The 19461-nt window shown below is 69.6% G+C and overlaps 1 protein-coding gene across 1 annotated transcript; it reads left to right on the forward strand.

Annotated features, from left to right (window-relative positions):
- Positions 1-4153: 4153 nt before the first annotated feature.
- TRIM3 (tripartite motif containing 3) lies at positions 4154-17878 on the forward strand (the record flags this gene model as incomplete). Its single annotated transcript, XM_080339086.1, has 12 exons — positions 4154-4284; positions 7148-7379; positions 8123-8274; positions 8338-8518; positions 9340-9738; positions 11079-11403; positions 11968-12071; positions 12859-13026; positions 13089-13257; positions 14615-14685; positions 15717-15857; positions 17726-17878. The coding sequence occupies 12 exons, from the start codon at positions 4154-4156 to the stop codon at positions 17876-17878; spliced, it is 2226 nt and encodes a 741-aa protein (XP_080195212.1).
- Between the last annotated feature and the right edge of the window lie 1583 nt (positions 17879-19461).

The following is a 19461-nucleotide window of genomic DNA, read 5'->3' on the forward strand; positions in this document are numbered from 1 at the left end:
CCCCCCGGGCACCCCGGACACCCCCGGGCACCCCCGGACATCCCCAGACACCCCCAGGCAACCCCAGGCACCCATAGGCACCCTCGAACATCCCCAGGCACCGCAGGCACCCCCGGACACTCCCAGACACCCCCAGGCACCTCCAGACACCCCCAGAAAGCCCCAGACACCCCCAGACATGCCCAGGCACCCCCAGACTCCCCCAGGCACCCCTGGGCACCCCCGGGCACCCCCGGACACTCCCGGACACCCCCTGGCCCGTGTCCCGTGTCCCGTGTCCCGTGTCCCACGTCCCCGCACGGTGCCGTGCCGTCCCTGCACTCGGCAGCTCTGCCCCTGCCGGGGGTCGTGCACTGAGGTGGGGGCTGCAGGATGATGGACGGGGTGCTGTACCCGGGGGGGGGGCTGGGCTGCTGGAGTGCTGGGTGCTGGGGTGCTGGGTGCTGGGGTGCCGGGGTGCTGGGTGCTGGGGTGCTGGGGTGCTGGGTGCCGGGGTGCTGGAGTGCTGGGTGCCGGGGTGCTGGGTGCTGGGGTGCTGGGGTGCTGGGTGCCGGGGTGCTGGAGTGCTGGGTGCCGGGGTGCTGGGGTGCTGAGGTGCCGGGGTGCTGGGGTGCCGGGGTGCTGGGTGCTGGGGTGCTGGGGTGTTGGGGTGCCGGGGTGCCGGGGTGCTGGGTGCTGGGGTGCCGAGGTGCCGGGGTGCTGGGGTGCCGGGGTGCTGGGGTGCTGGGTGCCGGGGTGCTGGGGTGCTGGGTGCTGGGTGCTGGGGTGCCGGGGTGCTGGGGTGTCGGGGTGTCGGGGTGCCGGGGTGCTGGGGTACTGGGTGCTGGGTGCCGGGGTGCCAGGGTGCTGGGTGCTGGGGTGTTGGGGTGCTGGGGTGCCGGGGTGCTGGGTGCTGGGGTGCTGGGGTGCTGGGTGCCGGGGTGCTGGGGTGCTGGGTGCTGGGTGCTGGGGTGCCGGGGTGCTGGGGTGCTGGGTGCTGGGGTGCTGGGGTGCTGGGTGCTGGGTGCTGGGGTGCTGGGGTGTTGGGGTGCTGGGGTGCCGGGGTGCTGGGTGCTGGGGTGCTGGGGTGCCGGGGTGCTGGGGTGCTGGGTGCTGGGTGCTGGGGTGCCGGGGTGCTGGGGTGTCGGGGTGTCGGGGTGCTGGGGTGCTGTAGCCTTGGGCTCGGTGTGGGCTCCTGCCTTCTCGCGCGGACACGAGCGCGTGGGGAGCAGCCGGACGGTCACCAATCAGTCCCGGCATGGAGTGGGTTGGAAAAGCCCTCAGAGATCACCCAGTCCAAGCCTTGGTCCAACTCCAGCCCATTGACCAGATCATGGCACTAAGTGCCATGGCCAATCTCAGTTTAAAACCCTCCAGGCCGGTGAGTCCAGCACCTCCCTGGGCAGCCATTCCAATGCCTGACCACTCTCTGCACAGAATTGCTTTCTAATACCCAGCCTAAATTGAAGTTTAAGCCGCCTTGTCCTATTGCTGATGCCTGGGAGAAGAGCCCAATCCCCACCTGGCTAGAACTGCCCTTCAGGTAGTTCAGAGAGTGCTGAGCTCAGCTCTGAGCCTCCTCTTCTCCAGACTGAACAAGCCCAGCTCCCCCAGCCTCTCCCCATAGGGCTTGTGCTCAAGTCCCTTCCCCAGTCTCGTTGCTCTTCTTTGGACCCACTCCAGCACCTCAATATCGTTCCGGAGCTGGGGGGTCCTGCTGCCTCAGCCTGTGGGTGAACAGGGGTTTGGGGGGGCTGGAGCCCCCCAAGTGTTTCCCGTGGGCACAGGAAGGAGCGCGTGGGGCCAGAGAATTGGGAGCTGGCCCGGACTGCAGGGACCTTGTGAGTCTGGAGCAACATTCTGCTCGGAGATGTGGGGTGAGACCCCACAGCCCATCACCGACCCCACGGCCCATCACGGACCCCACGGCTCATCACGGACCCCACGGCTCATCATACACCCCACGGCTCATCACACACCCCACGGCTCATCACACCCCCCACAGCTCATCACGGACCCCACGGCCCATCACACACCCCACGGCTCATCCACCAGCACCCTAAAGCCCCCCAAGAACCAGCCCCTTGCCCCAATATTGTGGGGTCCAAAACTTCCCCCCGTGTCACCCCAAAGTTCCCACCCCCCCCCCATGGGCTCTTGTTCTCGTCCCCCTCGCTAAACCCCATCGCGATCCCCATTGAAGGACAGACACACCCCCCCCCGCCCCGCGCCCCATATATATTTTGGGGGGGGTCTCCCAGCCGGCATCCCCCTCCCCATTTCGAAGCGGATGCGGGATGCGGTTGCCGTGGCGACAGGCGGGTACCCCGGGGATGCGGAGTGGGCGCGCCCGGAGCCCCCCCCACTGCAGAGCCACAGCCCGGACGCGACCATTCGTGCCGGGGGGGGAGGCGGTGTGGTCTCCGATGTCCCACGGGCCCCCCACGCGGGTCCCACGGCTGGGGGTGCGCAACGCGTCGCGGAGCGACGCGTTGCGCACCCCCAGCCGTGGGACCCGCGTTGGGGGCCCGTGCAATATGTGTGTGTGTCCCCCCACTCGTGTCCCCCCCCCATCTTCCACCGTGGTGCGCTCCGGGCTGGCAGCGCCGTCCCCCCCCCGCCCCTGGCGCAGTCCCCGCCGCCGGCCCGGGGCCGAGGATGCGGGGAAGGGGCCCGCGGAGAGGAGGGGGCTGCGTGGGGGGTGAGTGGGGTGTCACGCGTGGGGGGGCGGCGTGCGGAAGGGGGTGTGTGTGGAGAGTTGGGTGGGGATTTATAGGGTGGCGGGACGGGGTGGGGATGGGGGTGATAGGGATAATGGGGGGGAAGGGACAAGAAGGGGGGTGGGTGCGTGGGTGCGGGGACAGTGCGGGGTGGGGGGTGCCACGGGCAGGACGCGCACAGGGACGTGGGGGGCGGGATGCGGAGCCCGCAGCATCACGTCGGGGACCCGCAGCGGCTCCGCGGGCCGGGCTGGCGCTGCCCCCCGTGTGCCCCGGTCACCCCCGTGTCCGCGTCCTCCCGTGTCCCCCCGTGTCCCCCGTGTCCGGGCGGCGCTGCGGCGGGCGGTGCCGCACAATGGCGGCCGGGGCGGGGCCGGGCCTGGAGCGCGGGGGCCGCCGCAGCGCCGTGAGCGGGGCCGGGAACGGGACCGGGAACGAGGGTCCGGGCGGCTCTGGGACCGCTGTGGGGTGGGCGGGGTGTCCCGGGGCTGCGGGGGATTTGGGGGTCAGCGGGGGCCGGGGAGCAGGGGGTGCCGTGGGACAGGGGGTGATGTGGGGCAGGGGGTGATGTGGGGCAGGGGATGCTGTGAGGCAGGGGTGCCGTGGGTGCTGTGGGGCAGGGGGTGACTGGGGCAGGGGTGCTGTGGGTGCCGTGGGGCAGGGGTGCTGTGGGTGCTGTGGAGCAGGGGTGCTGTGGGTGCCGTGGGGCAGGGGTGTTGTGGGTGCCGTGGGTGCCGTGGGGCAGGGATGCTGTGGGTGCTGTGGGTGCTGTGGGGCAGGGATGCTGTGGGTGCCGTGGGTCTGGCAGGGGTGCCGTGGGTGCCGTGGGGCAGGGATGCTGTGGGTGCCGTGGGTGCTGTGGGGCAGGGGTCTTGTGGGTGCCGTGGGTGCCATGGGGCAGGGATGCTGTGGGTGCCGTGGGTGCCGTGGGGCAGGGCTGCTGTGGGTGCCGTGGGGCTGGCAGGGGCTCTGTGCTGGGCCCACTGCTATGGGGTGAGGAGCCACTCGTGGGGCAGAGCTGTGGGTCCTGTGGAGCTGGGCAGGGTGTCCGGGTGCTGTGGGTCCTCCCTGTGCCCCCCAGAGCATGTGGGGCTGAGGGCTGTGGGGCTGATGCTGAGGGACTGTGGGGCTGATGCTGAGGGACTGTGGGGCCGGTTGTTCAGGGCCATGGGGCTCTGGGGTTGATGCTATGGGGCTCTGGGGTTGATGCTGTGGGGCTGATGCTGTGGGGCTCTGGGGTTGATGCTGTGGGGCTGTGGGGCTGATGCTATGGGCGTGTGGGTCTGGTCGTGCGGGGCTGTGGGGCTGCGAGACTGCTCCTGTGGGGCTGTGGGGTTGATGCTGCGGGGCTCTGGGGACTGATGCCGTGGGGCCGTGGGGTTGGTGCCGTGGGGTTGGTGCCGTGGTCCGTGGGGCGCACTGACGGGCCGCCGCAGGCTGACGGGGACGCCGCCATGGCGCGGCACGAGGCCGGCGCCAGCCCGGTGGTGCGGCAGATCGACCAGCAGTTCCTGGTGTGCAGCATCTGCCTGGACCGCTACCGCAACCCCAAGGTGCTGCCGTGCCTGCACACCTTCTGCGAGAGGTGGGACCCCGCACCCCTGCACCCCTGTACCCCCGCACCCCTGTACCCCCATACACAACCCCAAGGTGCTGCCGTGCCTGCACACCTTCTGCGAGAGGTGGGACCCCGCACCCCTGCACCCCTGTACCCCCACATCCCCATACACAACCCCAAGGTGCTGCCGTGCCTGCACACCTTCTGCGAGAGGTGGGACCCCGTACCCCCGCAGCCGTGTACCCCCGCACCCCTGTACCCCCATACACAACCCCAAGGTGCTGCCGTGCCTGCACACCTTCTGCGAGAGGTGGGACCCCGTACCCCTGCACCCCTGTACCCCCACATCCCCATACACAACCCCAAGGTGCTGCCGTGCCTGCACACCTTCTGCGAGAGGTGGGACCTCGTACCCCTGCACCCCTGTACCCCCACATCCCCATACACAACCCCAAGGTGCTGCCGTGCCTGCACACCTTCTGCGAGAGGTGGGACCTCGTACCCCTGCACCCCTGTACCCCCACATCCCCATACACAACCCCAAGGTGCTGCCGTGCCTGCACACCTTCTGCGAGAGGTGGGACCCCTGCACCCCGCACACAGCCCCACACCCCTGTGCCCCTGCAGCCCCGTACTCCCGCACACAGCCCTGCACCCCTTGCAGCCCCGCATCCCTATACCCCCGCATCCCTATACCCCTGCATCCCCTGCACATACCCCCGCATCCCCTGCACATACCCCTGCACCCCCACACACAGCCTTGCATCCCCTGCATCCCCTGCATCCCCTGCATCCCCTGCATCCTCTGCACCCTCTGCATCCCCTGCACCTGCTGCATCCCCTGCACCTGCTGCATCTACTGCATCCACTGCGTCCCTGCACCCCCTGCACCTGCTGCATCCCTGCACCCCTGCAGCTGCACATCCACGCTGTGTCCCTGCACCTGCTGCACCCCTGCAGCCCCACATCCGCGCTGTGTCCCTGCACCTCCTGCACCTGCTGCATCCCTGCACCCCTGCAGCCGCACATCCGCGCTGTGTCCCTGCACCTGCTGCATCCCTGCACCCCTGCAGCCGCACATCCGCGCTGTGTCCCCTCGTGCCTGTATCGCCGCTGCATCCCCGCTGTGTCCCTGCCGTGACCTGCTGTGTCCCCAGCACCACTGCATCCCCACTGCACCCCTGCAGTGCCCATGGCCTCCCTGTGTCCCCAGTGTGTCCCCACTGTCCCATGGCCTCCCTGTGTCCCCATGGCCTCCCTGTGTCCCCATGGCCTCCCTGTGTCCCCAGTGTGTCCCCACTGTCCCATGGGCTCCCTGTGTCCCCATGGCCTCTCTGTGCCCCCAGAGTGTCCCCACTGTGCCCATGGCCCCCCTGCGTCCCCAGTGAGCCCCGTGGCGCTGTGTCTGTCCCCACAGCGCTGTGTCTGTCCCCGCGGTGCTGTGTCCCCGTGGCGCGGTGGCGCTGTGTGTGTGCTGCTGCTCCTGCCGCCCGGCTCGGGCTGTTGGTTGGGGGCGTGGGGTGTGTTTGGGGTTTGGGGCTGGGGGGCCGCAGCGCACCCCCGGGCTCTGGGCTCTGCTGGTGCGTGTTCTCTGTGCCCACAGCCCCGACCCCCAATGCGCCCCCGCTCCCCTCGGTCCGTCCATCCCTCTGTCTGTCCGTCCCTCTGTCCGTCCGCCCCCCGGGCCCTGGCAGCGGCTGCTCGGTCACCGCGGCGCAGCCTCCTGTCCATCTGTCCCGCCGTCTGTCCGCCCTGACCCCCGCGCCCCGGTGTGCCACAGCGCAGCCCTCCCGTCCGTCTGTCCGTCCCGCTGTCTGTCTGCCCCTCCAGCCCCCGCCCTCTGCTGCCGCCCCACACCCTGAGGCGTTGCCCTCCGGTCTGTCCGTCCTGCTGTCCGTCTGTCCCGCCAGCCCTGTCCTGCTGCTCCTGCCCCGCACCCCAGTGTGCCCCAGCGCAGCCCTGCTGTCCGTCTGTCCATCCATCCTGCCATCTGTCTGCCCCTCCAGCACCGGCCCTCTGCTCCCGCCCCACGCACCCTGATGCCTCCTGTCCGTCTGTCCTGTGGCCAGTCTGTCCTGCCAGCCCTGGCCCTCGCTCACACACCCGTGTGCCGTGGTGCAGCCCTCCTGTCCGTCTGTCCTGCTGCCTGTCCCGTCCCTCCCTCTGCTGCTGTCCTGCACCCCTGTCCCTCCCGTCCGTGTGTCTGTCCTGAGCCCCGTCCCTCTGCTCCTGCCTGCACCCCTGTCCCTCCCGTCCGTCTGTTTGTCCCTCTGCTCCTGCCCGCTGCCCATCCCGTCAATGTGTCCATCCCGTCCGTGTGTCCATCCCGTCCGTGCGTCTGTCCCATGGCTGAGCCATGCTTGTCCCGTCTGTGCGTCTGTCCTGTCCGTGCGTCCATCCCGTCCATGCGTCCATCCCATCCGTGTGTCTGTCCCATGGCTGAGCCATGCCTGTCCCGTCCGTGCGTCTGTCCCGTCCGTGCGTCCGTCCCGCGGTGAGCCGTGTCCATCCCATCTGTGCATCCATCCCGTCTGTGTGCCCGTCCCGCGCTGAGCCGTGCGTCCATCCTGTCCGTGCGTCCATCCTGTCCATGCGTCCGTCCCGTCTGTGTGTCCATCCCGTCTGTTTGCCCGTCCCATCCGTGCGTCCGTCCCGTGCTGAGCTGCGTCCATCCTGTCCGTGCGTCCATCCCATCTGTGCGTCCATCCCGTCTGTTTGCCCGTCCCGTCTGTGTGTCCATCCCGTGCTGAGCTGCGTCCATCCCGTCCGTACATCCATCCCGTCCGTGCGTCCATCCCGTCCGTGCGTCCATCCCGTCCGTGTGTCTGTCCCGTCCGTGCGTCCGTCCCGTCCGTGCGTCTGTGCCGCGCTGAGCCGCGTGCGCCCGCAGGTGCCTGCAGAACTACATCCCGGCGCAGAGCCTGTCGCTGTCGTGCCCCGTGTGCCGCCAGACGTCCATCCTGCCCGAGCGCGGCGTGGCCGCGCTGCAGAACAACTTCTTCATCACCAACCTCATGGAGGTGCTGCAGCGCCAGCCCGACGGGCCCCATCCTGCGCGCGGCGGCGACCCGCTCAGCGCTGTCACCGGCCAGCCCCTCTGCTGCCCCAACCACGAGGGCAAGGTGCGCGGGACGGGCACTGCGGGCGCGGGGGGCTGGGGGATCGGGGGGCTGGGGGGCTGGGGGGTCCAGGGGGCTGCAGGGCTCTGTGTGGGCTGCAAGGATCTGGGGGAGCTGCGGGGCTCTGGGGGCCTGGGGGGGTCCAGAGGCGTTTGGGAGCTCCAGGGTTAGGGGGATCTGGGGGCTGCAGGGCTCCAGGTGAACTGGGCTCCTGTGGTCCTGGGGGTCCTGATGGCACTGGAGGGTCCCGTGGTCCTGGGGGGTCTCAGGTGCACAGGGGTCCCAGGTGCGTGGGGTCCCGGGTGCACGGGGTCCCAGAGGCACGAGGTCCCAGGGGCACAGGGTCCTGGGAGTCCCGGGGGCACAGGGTCCTGGGGGTCCCAGGGGCACAGGGTCCCGGGTGCACAGGGTCCTGGGGGTCCCGGGGGCACAGGGTCCTGGGGGTCCCGGGTACACAGGGTCCTGGGGGTCCCGGGTGCACGGGGTCCCGGGTGCACAGGGTCCTGGGGGTCCCGGGTGCACGGGGTCCCGGGTGCACAGGGTCCTGGGGGTCCCGGGGGCACAGGGTCCTGGGGGTCCCGGGTGCACAGGGTTCTGGGGGTCCCGGGGGCACAGGGTGCACAGGGTCCCGGGTGCACAGGGTTCTGGGGGTCGCGGGGGCACAGGGTGCAGAGGGCCCAGGGTGCACGGGGTCCCGGGGTCGCGGGGGCGTGTGTGCGGGTCCCGGCAGCCGCTGCCCGGCGCAGGTGATGGAGTTCTACTGCGAGCCGTGCGAGACCGCGATGTGCCGCGAGTGCACGGCCGGGGAGCACCGCGAGCACCGCACCGTGCCGCTGCGCGACGTGCTGGAGCAGCACAAGGCGGCGCTGCAGCAGCAGCTGGACGCGGTGCGCAGCAGGTAGGCAGCGGGGCCCCGGGGCGCCCCCCGCGCCCGCCCCGCGCCCACCCGCGTGCCCCGCAGGCTCCCGCAGCTGGCGGCCGCCGTGGCGCTGGTGTCGGAGATCAGCCGGCAGCTGGGCGAGCGCAAGGACGAGGCCGTGGCCGAGATCGGCAGCACCTTCGAGGAGCTGGAGGCGGCGCTGCGGCAGCGCCGGGGGCTGCTGGTGCGCGACCTGGAGGCCGCCTGCGCCGCCAAGCAGAAGGTGACGGCCCCGCCACGCGGGTCCCCTGTCCCCGTGCTCCGTGTCCCTGTGCTCCGTGTCCCATGCCACCATGCACTGTGTCCCATGTCCCCATGTCCCCGTGCACCATGTCCCCTTGTCCCCATGCACCGTGTCCCATGCCACCATGCCTGCATGTTGCCGTGCCCAGTGCAGCCCTGCGGGGTCTGACGGGGCTGGGCTGGGCTGGACAGTCAGGGTCCCATCCCCGAGGTCAGGGTCTCGTCCCCACGATGAGAGTCCCATCCCAGCAGTGAGGGTCCCACACCTGTGGTGGGGTCCTGTCCCCAGGGTCCCGTCCCCACAACCAGGGCCCCATCCTGGTTTTCAGGGTTCTAACCCCATGATCAGGGTCCCATCCCAGTGATGAAGGTCCCATCCCCATGATCAGGGTCCCGTCCCCGCGGTGCGCTCTGTCCCACGATTGGGTCCTGTCCCCACAATCTGGTCCTGTCCCCGCAGTGGCCCTGTCCTTGCGGCAAGGTGCCGTGTCCCGGCGGTGGCTCTGTCCCCGCGACAGCTGTGTCCCCAAGGTGGCTGTGTCCCTGCAGTGGCCGTGTCCCCGTGTCCCTGCGGTGGCCGTGACCCCATGTTGAGGCGCCATGTCCCTGCAGTGGCCGTGTCCCCGTGTCCCTGTGGTGGCCATGTCCCCGTGTCGAGGCGCCGTGTCCCTGCAGTGGCCGTGTCCCCGTGTCCCTGTGGTGGCCATGTCCCCGTGTCGAGGCACCGTGTCCCTGCGGTGGCCGTGTCCCCGTGTCCCTGCGGTGGCCGTGTCCCCGTGTCGAGGCGTCGTGTCCCCGCAGGTGCTGCAGGCGCAGCTGGAGGCGCTGCGGCAGGGCCAGGAGAGCATCCTGAGCAGCTGCGCGTTCGCGGAGCAGGCGCTGCGGCACGGCACGGCCGGCGAGGTGCTGCTGGTGCAGAAGCAGATGGGCGAGCGGCTGGGCGAGCTGGCGGCGCGCGCCTTCCCCGAGCACCCGCACGAGAACGCGCAGCTCGACCTGGCCGTGGAGACCGACGCCGTGCGCCGCTCCATCCTCAACCTGGGCGCGCTGGTCACCACCAGCGCCACGGCGTACCAGACGGTGGCCACGGGCGAGGGGCTGCGGCACGCCGTGGTGGGGCAGCCGGCCTCGCTCAGCGTCACCACCAAGGACAAGGACGGCGAGCTGGTGCGCAGCGGCGGCGCCTGCCTGCGCTTCCAGGTGAGGCGAGCGGCTGGCGCTCTGCGCGTGAGCCGCGCTTCACCCGTTCCCTGATTGCGTTCCCTAAACGCGGGCCCGCTAGAGCAGCCGCCGAACAGCGCTGGGTGCCGGGGTCCGCTCCGCCCAGCACGCACCCTTCCAACAGCAGCTGTGCTGAACGCAGCGAGGTGTTGCACGTTCACAGTGACCCCAGAGCGCCTGTCCGTACCCATGACCTTCCCCGCTGCGCGTTAAAATGAGTCTCGGAGAACCATTTCCATGGGCTCCTCCTCGACCCGCCCCTGTTCCCCTGCGCAGTGGCGCTTGGTGGCTTTGAGGAGGCGTCTCTATGGGTCTCCATGGCACTCTGTGGTCTTTATGGTCTCTATGGCTCTTTATGGGTCTCTGTGGGTCTCTATTGGACTCTGTGGTCTCTGTGGTCTTTATGGGTCTCTGTGGTCTCTATGGGTCTCTATGGATCTCAATGGTCTCTGTGGTCTCTATGGGACTCTGTGGTCTCTATAGTCTCTATGGGTCTCTATGGGTCTGTAGGGTCTCTATGGGACCCTACAGTCTCTGTGGTCTCTATGGGTCTCTATGGATCTCTGTGGTCTTTATGGGTCTTTATGGGTCTCTATGGTCTCTATGGGTGTCTATGGATCTCTATGGTCTCTGTGGTCTCTATGGGACCTTATGGTCTCTATGGGTCTCTAGGGCCTCTATGGGACTCTGTGGTCTCTGTGGTCTCTATGGGTCTCTATGGATCCCTATGGTCTCTATGGGTCTCTATAGTCTCTAAGGGTCTCTATGGGACTCTATGGTCTCTGTGGTCTCTATGGGTCTCTATGGATCCCTATGGTCTCTGTGGGTCTCTGTGGGTCTCTGTGGGTCTCTGTGGGTCTCTAGGGTCTCTATGGGACTCTATGGTCTTTGTGATCTCTGTGGTCTCTATGGGTCTCTATGGATCTTTCTGGTCTCTATGGGTCTCTATGGGTCTCCCAAGCTGCCAAGCCGACCCAAACCATAGCGGCGCCCCTTTTGCTGTAACTCTTGGTACCTTGTGTGCTCAAGGCTCCAGCTGGTGCAGCAAAGCTGCTGATCTCGGCACTCGGTGGGTTCTGTTGTTCCCAACACAAAGCTCTAACAGCGCTCATGGTGTGGCTGAGCCTGAGGGTGCCCGTTCGTGAGCAGCGCAGCGCCCGCCGCGTGTTCGGTTAACGCTGCAAACGCGCTCCCCCTGCCAGCACAACGTCCTGCACGGGTTTCACGGCTCTGCACGCGGCGCTCGAGCAGCTGTTCCTCGCGCGGGCGCAGAGCGACCCCGTGGCTGCGGTGGGCGCTCACGGCCGCGTCTCGCGCAGGTGACGGGGCCGGACGGCGCCGCGGCCGAGGCCGAGGTGCAGGACAACCGCAACGGCACCTACGAGCTGCAGTACACGCCGCGCGCCGAGGGCGACTTCCAGCTGTCGGTGCTGCTGTACGGGCAGCCCCTGCGCGGCAGCCCCTTCCGCGCGCGCGCCGTGCGGCCCTGCGACGTGCCGCCCTCGCCCGACGACGCCAAGCGCCGCGTCAAGTCCCCCAGCGGCGCGCACATCCGGCAGAAGGCCGTGCGGCGCCCGTCCAGCATGTACGGCAGCGGCAAGAAGAAGGAGAACCCCATCGAGGACGAGCTCATCTTCCGCGTGGGTGAGCGGCCACGGGCGCCGGCGCCGGGCGGGTCGGGGGGCAGCCCGGCCTCCCTGGGGCTCCTGGGGCTCCCCCAGGGCTGTGGGGGCGCCCGGGGGTGCTGGGAGCTCCCGGGGCTCCTTGTGGCTGCCCAGTCTGGGGGTTCCCTGGGGCTCCCTGAGGTTGTGGGGGCTCCCTGAGGGTGGGGGGGCTCCCTGAGGTTGTGGGGGCTCCCTGAGGGTGGGGGGGCTCCCTGGGGCTCCCTGGGGCAGTGGGGGCTCCCCAGGGCAAGGGGTTCCCTGGGGCTCCCTGGGGCTCTGTGCAGCACTGGGTGTCCCCGCTGTCCCGGTGTCCCCAGCCCCACTATCTCTGTGTCCCCGTGCACCGGTGTCCCCAGCCCCGCTGTCCCCGTGTCCCCGTGTCCCGGTGTCCCCGTGTCCCGGTGTCCCCGTATCCCGCTGTCCCCGTGTCCCTGTGTCCCGGTGCACCAGTGCCCCAGCGCCGCTGTCCCCGTGTCCCCGTGTCCCTGTGTCCCGGTGTGCTGGTGTCCCGGTGCGCCGGTGCCCCAGCGCCGCTGTGCCGCAGGAAGCCGTGGCCGTGAGAAGGGCGAGTTCACCAACCTGCAGGGCATCTCCACGTCCAGCAGCGGCCGCATCGTGGTGGCCGACAGCAACAACCAGTGCGTGCAGGTACGGCCCCGGCCCGGCACGGCACAGCACAGCCCGGCACAGCGCAGTGCAGCCCATCCCAGTCTGCCCCATCCCGTCCCAGTCTGCCCCATCCCGTCCCAGTCTGCCCCATCCCGTCCCAATCTGCCCCATCCCGTCCCTGGCCTGTGCCCATCCCTGTCTCATCCCATCCTGTTCCCATCCCTGTCCCATCCCCATCCGGTCCCCATCCCTGTCCCCGTCCTGTCCCTTCCTGTCCCTGTCTCTGTCCCCATCCCGTCCCTGTCCCTATCCCATCTCATCCCTGTCCTTTCCCCATCCCTGTCCCCGTCCTATCCCATCCCGTCCCTGTCTCTGTCCCATTCTGTCCCCATCCCCGTCCCCATCCCCATCCCCGTCCCCATCCCCATCCCCGTCCCCATCCCCATCCTGTCCCCATCCCGGTCCTGTCCCCATCCCTGTCCCATCCTGTCTTGTCCTGTCTCCATCCCTGTCCTCATCCCATCCCTGTCCTCATCCCATCCCTGTCCCCATCCCATCCCATCCCATCCCCATCCTGTCCCATCCCGTTCTGTCCTTGTCCCTGTGCTGTCCCCATCCCTGTCCCATCCCATGCTGTCCCCGTCCTGTCTCCATCCCTGTCCCCATCCCCATCCCCCTCCCCTCCCCTCCCCTCCCGTCCCTGTCCCTCCCATCCCGTCCCGTCCCCATCCCTGTCCCCTCCCCTCCCCTCCCCTCCCCTCCCGTCCCCTCCCCGTCCCCGTCCCTCCCGTCCTCCCGCCCGGTGCGCTGTCCGTGCTGTCCGCAGGTGTTCTCCAGCGAGGGGCAGTTCCGGCTGCGGTTCGGGGTGCGCGGCCGCTCCCCGGGGCAGCTGCAGCGCCCCACGGGCGTCACGGTGGACACCAACGGGGACATCATCGTGGCCGACTACGACAACCGCTGGGTCAGCATCTTCTCCCCCGAGGGCAAGTTCAAGGTGAGGGGGGTTGGGCGGGGGCGGGGCGGCGGCCGCGCGCGGCGCTGACCCCTCCCCCGCAGAGCAAGATCGGGGCGGGGCGGCTGCTGGGCCCCAAGGGCGTGGCCGTGGACCGCAACGGGCACATCATCGTGGTGGACAACAAGGCCTGCTGCGTCTTCATCTTCCAGCCCAGCGGCAAGATGGTGGCCAAGTTCGGCAGCCGCGGCACGGCCGAGCGCCAGTTCGCAGGTACCGCCGCGCCCGGCGCTGGGGATGGGCCTGGGCCGGCTCCGCGCCTGGGTCTGGCTCTGGCGCTGGCGCTGGGGCCGGCTCTGGCTCTGGGTCCTGCTCTGGGTCTGGCTCTGGGTCCGGCTCTGGCTCTGAGGCCGGCTCTGGGTCTGGGTTTGGGCCGACTCCGCACCTGGGTCTGGGTCCGGCTCTGCGCCTGCTCCTGGCTCTGGCTCTGGCTCTGGGTCCGGCTCTGGCTCTGGTCCTGGGTCCAGCTCTGGTCCTGGGTCCAGCTCTGGTCCTGGGTCCGGCTCTGGCTCTGGTCCTGGCACTGGGTCTGGGTCTGGGCTCTGTGCCTGGTTTCGGACTCAGGTTCTGCGCTCTGTGCCTGAGTCTGGCTCAGGTTCCACGCTCTGCAGCTGGTTCCAGGCTCAGGTCCTGGCGTCTGGGTCTCGTTCTGGGTCTGGGTCTGGACTCAGGTTCTGGGCTGTGGTTCTAGTTCTCGGCTTGGGTTCTGGGCTCTGGGTCTGGGTCTGGTTCCAGGCTCTGGTTCTGGTTCTGGGCTCAGGTTCTGGGCTCCAGGTCTGGGTCTGGTTTCAGGCTCAGGTTCTGGGCTCTGGGTCTGGTTCTGTGCTTGGCTTTTGGGTTCTGCGCTCCAGGTCTGGTTCTGGGCTCTGGGTCTGGTTCTGTGCTTGGCTTTTGGGTTCTGCGCTCCAGGTCTGGTTCTGGGCTCTGGGTCTGGCTCTGCATCTGGTTCTAGGCTCAGGTTCTGGGCTCCGACTCTGGTTCTGGGTTCTGGGCTCTGGCTCTGGTTCTGGTTCCGCACTCCTGGTCTGGGTCTGGCTCTGGGTCTGGTTCCGGGCTGAGGTTCTGGGCTCTGGGTCTGGTCCTGGGCTGAGGTTCTGGGCTGTGGTTCTAGTTCTGGGCTTGGGTTCTGGGTTCTGGGCTCTGCGTTTGGCTCTGGTTGTAGTTGTGGGGTCTGATTCCAGTTCTGGTTTCTAGGCCCTGGTGTTGGCTCGAGGTTCTGGGTTCAGGTTCTGGATTCAGGGTCTGGGTTCTGGGCTGCTGGTTTAGTTCCAGGTTTGGGTCATGGATTTGTGTTCTGGGCTGTGGTTCTGGGTTCCAGGTTCTAGCTCTGGTTTGGGGTGTGGGCTGGTTCTGGTTCCGGGCTGTGGTTCCGGGTTCTAGGCTCAGGTTCTAGCTCTGGTTTGGGGTGTGGGCTGGTTCTGGTTCCGGGCTGTGGTTCCGGGTTCTAGGCTCAGGTTCTAGCTCTGGTTTGGGGTGTGGGCTGGTTCTGGTTCCGGGCTGTGGTTCCGGGTTCTAGGCTCAGGTTCCAGCTCCGGGTCCTGGCTCGGGCCCAGCGCTGCCCCTCCCCCAGGGCCCCACTTTGTCGCCGTCAACAACAAGAACGAGATCGTGGTCACCGATTTCCACAACCACTCCGTCAAGGTGCGTGGGGGCGACCCCTGACCCCGCTGACCCCACGCTGACCCCATGGTGACCCCGCTGACCCCACGCTGACCCCCTGACCCCACTGACCCCACGCTGACCCCCCACTGACCCCACTGACCCCACTGACCCCATGGTGACCCCGCTGACCCCATGGTGACCCCCCCTGACCCTGCTGACCCCACGGTGACCCCCCCACGGTGACCTCGCTGACCCCACGGTGACCCCGCTGACCCTGCGCTGACCCCACTGACCCCATGGTGACCCCGCTGACCCCATGGTGACCCCACTGACCCTGCTGACACCATGGTGCCCCCGCTGCCGCCATGCTGACCCCATGCTGACCCCTCTGACCCCATGGTGACCCCTCTGACCCTGCTGACCCTATGGTGACACCATGGTGACCCCACTGACCTCATGGTGCCCCCGCTGACCCCATGGTGCCCCCGCTGCCCCCATGCTGACCCTATGGTGACCCACCTGACCCTGCTGACCCCATGGTGACCCTGCTGACCCCACACTGACCCCATGGTGACCCCCCTGACCCTGCTGACCCCATGGTGACCCTGCTGACCCCACACTGACCCCATGGTGACCCCCCTGACCCTGCTGACCCCATGGTGACCCCGCTGCCCCCGCTGTCCTGTGGTGCCCCTGGTGCCCCCGGGTGCCCCGCTGACCCCCCGGTGCCCCCGCTGACCCCACTGTCCCCGCTGCCCCCATGGTGACCCTACTGACCCCATGGTGCCCTGCTGACCCCCCGGTGCCCCACTGACCCCACTGTCCCCGCTGCCCCCATGGTGACCCTACTGACCCCATGGTGCCCCCGCTGACCCCCCAGTGCCCCGCTGACCCCCGTGCCCCGCTGACCCCCCGTGCCCCGCTGACCCCCCGGTGCCCCGCTGACCCCCCGTGCCCCGCTGACCCCCCGGTGCCCCGCTGACCGCCGTGCCCCGCTGACCCCCCGGTGCCCCGCTGACCCCCCGGTGCCCCGCTGACCGCCGTGCCGCGGTGCCCGCGGCGCTGCGCAGGTGTACAGCGCGGACGGGGAGTTCCTGTTCAAGTTCGGGTCGCACGGGGAGGGCAACGGGCAGTTCAACGCGCCCACCGGCGTGGCCGTGGACGCCAACGGCAACATCATCGTGGCCGACTGGGGCAACAGCCGCATCCAGGTGAGACGGGGACAGGGGACGGGGGACGGGGACACCGGGACGTGGGGACATGGGGACAGGGGGACAGGGGGACAGGGGGACAGAGGGACACTGGGGACAGGGGGACATGGGGACAGGGGAACAGGGGGACACCGGGGACAGGGGAACAGGGGGACATGGGGACAGGGGAACAGGGGGACATGGGGACAGGGGAACAGGGGGACAGGGGGACACTGGGGACAGGGGGACATGGGGACAGGGGAACAGGGGGACATGGGGACAGGGGGACACCGGGGACAGGGGGACAGGGGGACAGGGGAACAGGGGGACATGGGGACAGGGGGACATGGGGACAGGGGGACACCGGGGACAGGGGGACAGGGGGACAGGGGAACAGGGGGACATGGGGACAGGGGGACATGGGGACAGGGGGACAGGGGGACAGGGGAACAGGGGGACATGGGGACACTGGGGACAGGGGGACACCGGGGACAGGGGGACATGGGGACAGGGGAACAGGGGGACATGGGGACAGGGGAACATGGGGACAGGGGGACACGGGGACAGGGGGGCATGGGAACAGGGAACAGGGGGACATGGGGACAGGGGGACATGGGGACACAGGGGGCAGAGGGACAACAGGGACACTGGGGACACCAGGGACAGCAGCACATGGGACCCATCTGCTCCCCGCTCTGCCACCCCCCTGCCCCCTCCCCGTGCTGCCCAGCCCTGGGTGCTGAGCTGTCCCAGCACCCTCCCCGTGCTGTCCCCGTCCTGTCCCTGTCCCCGTCCTGCCCGTGTCCCCATCCTGTCCCTGTTCCCATCCCGTCCCTGTCCCCATCCTGCCCGTGTCCCCGTCCGTGTCCCGCGGGGAGCGTGTCCCCAGCAGCCCGGGTGTGCACAGGGACAGGAGGGAGGGGGCTCAGCACCCCGGGAACAGGGTCCTGGTCCTGTCACCCCGGGGCCATCGGGGCAGGGGACCTGGGGACACAGGGACCTGGGGACACGGGGACCTACCTGGGCAGGGGCAGCGGGCGGTGGCTGCGGGACCATGGGGACAATGGGACCTGGAGCCATGGGGCCATGGGGACACAGGGCCATAGGGACACAAGAACATGAGAACACAGGGCCATGGGGACACAGGGACATGGGGACCTGGGCAAGGGCAGTGGGTGGTGGCTGCGGGGCCATGGGGACCCGGAGCCATGGGGACACGGGGCCAATGGGACTCGGAGCCTGGGGAGCTTGGCCATGGGGACATGGGGCCAATGGGACCCGGAGCCTGGGGAGCTTGGCCATGGGGACACGGGGCCAACGGGACCCAGAGCCATGGGGAGCTGGGCCATGGGGACACGGGGCCAACGGGACCCGGAGCCTGGGGAGCTGGGCCATGGGGACATGGGGCCAATGGGACCCGGAGCCTGGGGAGCTGGGGACATGGGGACATGAGGCCAATGGGACCCAGAGCCATGGGGAGCTGGGGACATGGGGACATGGGGCCAATGGGACCCAGAGCCATGGGGAGCTGGGCCATGGGGACACGGGGCCAATGGGACCCGGAGCCGGGGGAGCTGGGCCATGGGGACATGGGGCCAATGGGACCCGGAGCCTGGGGAGCTGGGCCATGGGGACACGGGGCCAATGGGACCCAGAGCCTGGGGAGCTGGGCCATGGGGACACCGGACCCCGGAGCCAGGGGAGCTGGGCCATGGGGACATGGGGCCAATGGGACCCGGAGCTGGGGGAGCTGGGCCATGGGGACACGGGGCCAATGGGGACATGGGGTCCCGGAGCCAGGAGAGCTGGGGCCATGGGGACATGGGGCCATAGGGACACGGGTCCCGGAGCCGGGGGCGCTGGCCCACGTGCCGCCGTGCCCCCCGCAGGTGTTTGACGGCGCGGGCTCGTTCCTGTCGTACATCAACACGGCGGCCGAGCCGCTGTACGGGCCGCAGGGGCTGGCGCTCAGCGCCGACGGACACGTGCTGGTGGCCGACTCGGGCAACCACTGCTTCAAGGCGTACCGCTACCTGCAGTAGGGCTGCCCCACGGCTGCCCCACGGCGCCGGACCCACCGCTACCTGCAGTAGGGCTGCCCCGCGGCTGCCCCACGGCGCTGGACCCACCGCTACCTGCAGTAGGGCTGCCCCGCGGCTGCCCCACGGCGCTGGACCCACCGCTACCTGCAGTAGGGCTGCCCCACGGCTGCCCCACGGCGCTGGACCCACCGCTGCCTGCAGTAGGGCTGCCCCACGGCTGCCCCACGGCGCCGGACCCACTGCTACCTGCAGTAGGGCTGCCCCGCGGCTGCCCCACGGCGCTGGACCCACCGCTACCTGCAGTAGGGCTGCCCCACGGCTGCCCCACGGCGCCTGACCCACGGCTGACCGCCTGACCCATGGCTGCCCCACCGCTACCTGCAGTAGGGCTGCCCCACAGCGCCTGACCCACAGCAGCCTACCCCATGGTATCCTGCCCCACGGCAGCTGCCCCACGGTGCCTGCCCCACGGCGCCTGCCCCAGAGCCGCCCCGGCCTTCACGTGCACTTTATCCGGGGGCGGCCGGGCCGGCGCGGGGCGATGACGGGCACGGGCACGGCGGGAGCGGTGCCGGGGGTCCTGCCCCCTCCTGCCCCACGGACGGGGGTCCCGGCGGCACATGGGAGCGCGTGGGGCCGGGGGAGCGTCAGGCAGGGCTGGGCTGTGGGGCGGTGGGTCCTGGAGCCCCCAGCTGTGGGGCCACCGCGTGTGCCTGCCCCATGCTGGGGGTGTGGGGCTGCCTGCCCCACGGCGGGTGTGGGGTGTGGGTCCCAGCCCCACGGCGGCTGTGGGTCCCTGCCCCATGGTGGGTGTGGGGTGTGGGTCCCAGCCCCACGGCGGCTGTGGGTCCCTGCCCCATGGTGGGTGTGGGGTGTGGGTCCCAGCCCCACGGCGGCTGTGGGTCCCTGCCCCATGGTGGGTGTGGGGTGTGGGTCCCAGCCCCACGGCGGCTGTGGGGCCGCACGCTGACAAACAGTCTGTACAAAATAAAATATTCTGGAAGAATCGGCCCTCGCAGCTCCAGCCCCACAGCGGGGGGGCAGCAGCGCCCCACGGCACCAGCACCGCCCCACAGCACCGCCCCACAGCACCGCCTCCCAGCACCGCCCCTCAGCACCGCTCCCCAGCATCGCCCTGCCCCACAGCACCAGCACCGCCCCACAGCGGGGATGTGTCCCCGGTACGGGATGTGTCCCTGTCCCCGTGTCCCCGTGTCCCTGTCCCCGTGTCCCCGTGTCCCCGTGTTCCGCCGCCGGTTCCAGATCAAACACCCGCACGGGTCCCGGGAACACGCGGGACCGGTGCCGGGGGGTCTGACCCCCACCCTGTCCCGTGTCCCTGTCCCATGTCCCTGTCCTGTCCCTGTCCCGTGTCCCAGTCCCCGTCCCCAGCGCCGTCCCAGGTCGCGGTTTGGGCCCCGTGTGGTGACCCCGGTGACCGGCGCAGCGAGAGCCCGACCCGGCCCTGCCCGGTGACACCGGGCGCGTGTGGGGCTTCAGCACCCCGGCTGGGGTGACACGGACACTGACACTGCCAGGTGACACTGACACTGCCGGGTGACAGGGACACTGCCGAGTGACAG

Source organism: Nesoenas mayeri (assembly GCF_963082525.1).
Source record: "Nesoenas mayeri genome assembly, chromosome: 1".
Classification (NCBI taxonomy): Eukaryota; Metazoa; Chordata; class Aves; order Columbiformes; family Columbidae; genus Nesoenas; species Nesoenas mayeri.